Below are 1,753 nucleotides of genomic sequence, written 5' to 3' on the forward strand. Positions count from 1 at the left end.
CCCCCCCCCCCCAGCTCCTCGTTACACCCTGTGTTTCAGGTAGAACTTGCCCCAGTAACGTCCCTTCAGGCGCAGGTCGTGGGGGCTGAGGTATTTGCGCATCCCCAACATGTTGGCGGTGACGACCCGCTCGAAGGTCCAAGGGTTTTGATTGTTGAGCTTCTTCTCCTCCTCTTCCTCCCGCATCTTCTGGAGGCCCTCACGGCTGATGGGGATGGCGGGGAAGGGAAGTTTCTGGGCCACTTGGGTGAGGAAAGGTTGGACCTCCCCGAAAGCGCAGCGGCCTCCAACCTCCACCACCAGGCGCCCGCTCTTCACCGCCGTCACGTAGTGGTCGATGGGGCCTTTGCCACCCCCCATGCGGTGGCCCAAGCTCTTCCTTGTCACTGGTTTGTAAGGGGCCGGCACCCGCCAGATGGCAAACATGGTTTTGGGGTCCATGCTGCGGCCGATGGTCAGGCGGATCATCTCCAAGTGGCCCCAGTGGAGGTAGCCACCCCCCAAAGCCTGTGGAGAAGATGGGGAGGAGGAGGAAAGGATGGGGCACCTCAAGGAGCGAGCGGTGGCAGGGTGAGGAGGACAGAAGGTCCCCTGCCCTGTGTCCCCTCCCAACCTTCACATGGTCTTTTTTTTGGGAGGGTGATCACAAGACCTCAATGAGACCTCGTTGAGGAGGTCTCAAAGCCATATTTTCAATTAAATCCCTAAGTTTTGTGGCGCGGTCGACGCACCGGAGGGAAGGGAGGGCACCCAGAGGGACCTGGACAGGCTGGAGAGGTGGGACGGTGCCAAATTTTAGACTTTAGACTGAACATTAGGAAGGAATTTTTCCCAGAAAGAGTGGTGTGGCGTTGGAAATAGGCTACCCAGGGGGGGGGTTGAGTCCCCATCCCGGGATGTGTTTAAGGGCCGTTTAGATGCAGTGCTGAGGGACATGGTGTAGGGGAGGACTTTGTAGAGTAGGGGAGATGGTTGGACTCGATGATCCCAAGGGTCTCTTCCAACCTCAATGATTCTATGATTCTACATGAAGGCTGGGGAGAGCCTGTTTAGAAAGGCCTGCAGTGACAGGACGAGGGGCAATGGCTTCAAGCTGGAGGGGAACAGCTTTAGACTGGAGATGAGGAGAGGGTTCTTCACTGGGAGGGTGGTGGAGCACTGGAACAGGTTGCCCAGGGAGGTGGTTGAGGCCCCATCCCTGGAGATATTCAAGGAGAGGCTCGACGAGGCCCTGGGCAACCTGGTCTGGTTGGGGGTGTCCCTGCTGACTGCGGGGGGGTGGGACTAGATGGCCTTTGGAGGTCCCTTCCAGCCTATGATTCGATTCTCTGAGGTGGCCCCGTCCCACTCACCAGGATCCCGTACTGTCCCTGGATGAAGTCGGTGGCCTCCCGGGAGGGCCCGCGGATGTCACGGAGCTGCCGGGGCTCCCGCTTGACCTTGGGCACCGCCGGCACCTTCTCCATGAATTTCAGCTTCGTCCTCTCCGGGAAGGTGATACCTACCGGGGGAATGGGAGTGTGAGGGTCACGGGGCGGGGAGGAAGCGGCAGATCAAGGGGTGCCCCCCCGCCACCCCCGGGGGGGGTTGTTTCCCCCCGTTCATCCCCCTTACCGCTGTAATCCGGGGGCAGCACGTACTTCTTGAGTCCCGCCCGGGGGACGGTGACACCGCCGGGACCTGGGGGGGGGGAGGAGAGAGCGGGGGCCTGATGCACCGGGGGGGGGTCACGGGGGGGGGCCCCGTTTCCCGG

At 61.2% G+C, this 1,753-nt stretch overlaps 1 protein-coding gene across 1 annotated transcript in view; it reads right to left on the reverse strand.

Moving 5' to 3' along the window:
* Window positions 1-6: 6 nt before the first annotated feature.
* Window positions 7-1,753, reverse strand: part of MRPL16 (mitochondrial ribosomal protein L16) — a 2,204-nt gene continuing 457 nt past the window's right edge. The window contains exons 2-4 of the mRNA XM_014948817.1: window positions 1,615-1,680; window positions 1,353-1,501; window positions 7-507 (exon numbers count right to left, since the gene is read on the reverse strand). Coding sequence (XP_014804303.1) covers window positions 22-507; window positions 1,353-1,501; window positions 1,615-1,680 — 701 coding nt within the window. The 3' untranslated portion in view covers window positions 7-21. The remainder of the gene's footprint in view (window positions 508-1,352; window positions 1,502-1,614; window positions 1,681-1,753) is intronic.

The sequence above is a fragment of the Calidris pugnax genome, unplaced genomic scaffold (assembly GCF_001431845.1).
Source record: "Calidris pugnax isolate Ruff unplaced genomic scaffold, ASM143184v1 scaffold107, whole genome shotgun sequence".
NCBI lineage: Eukaryota > Metazoa > Chordata > Aves > Charadriiformes > Scolopacidae > Calidris > Calidris pugnax.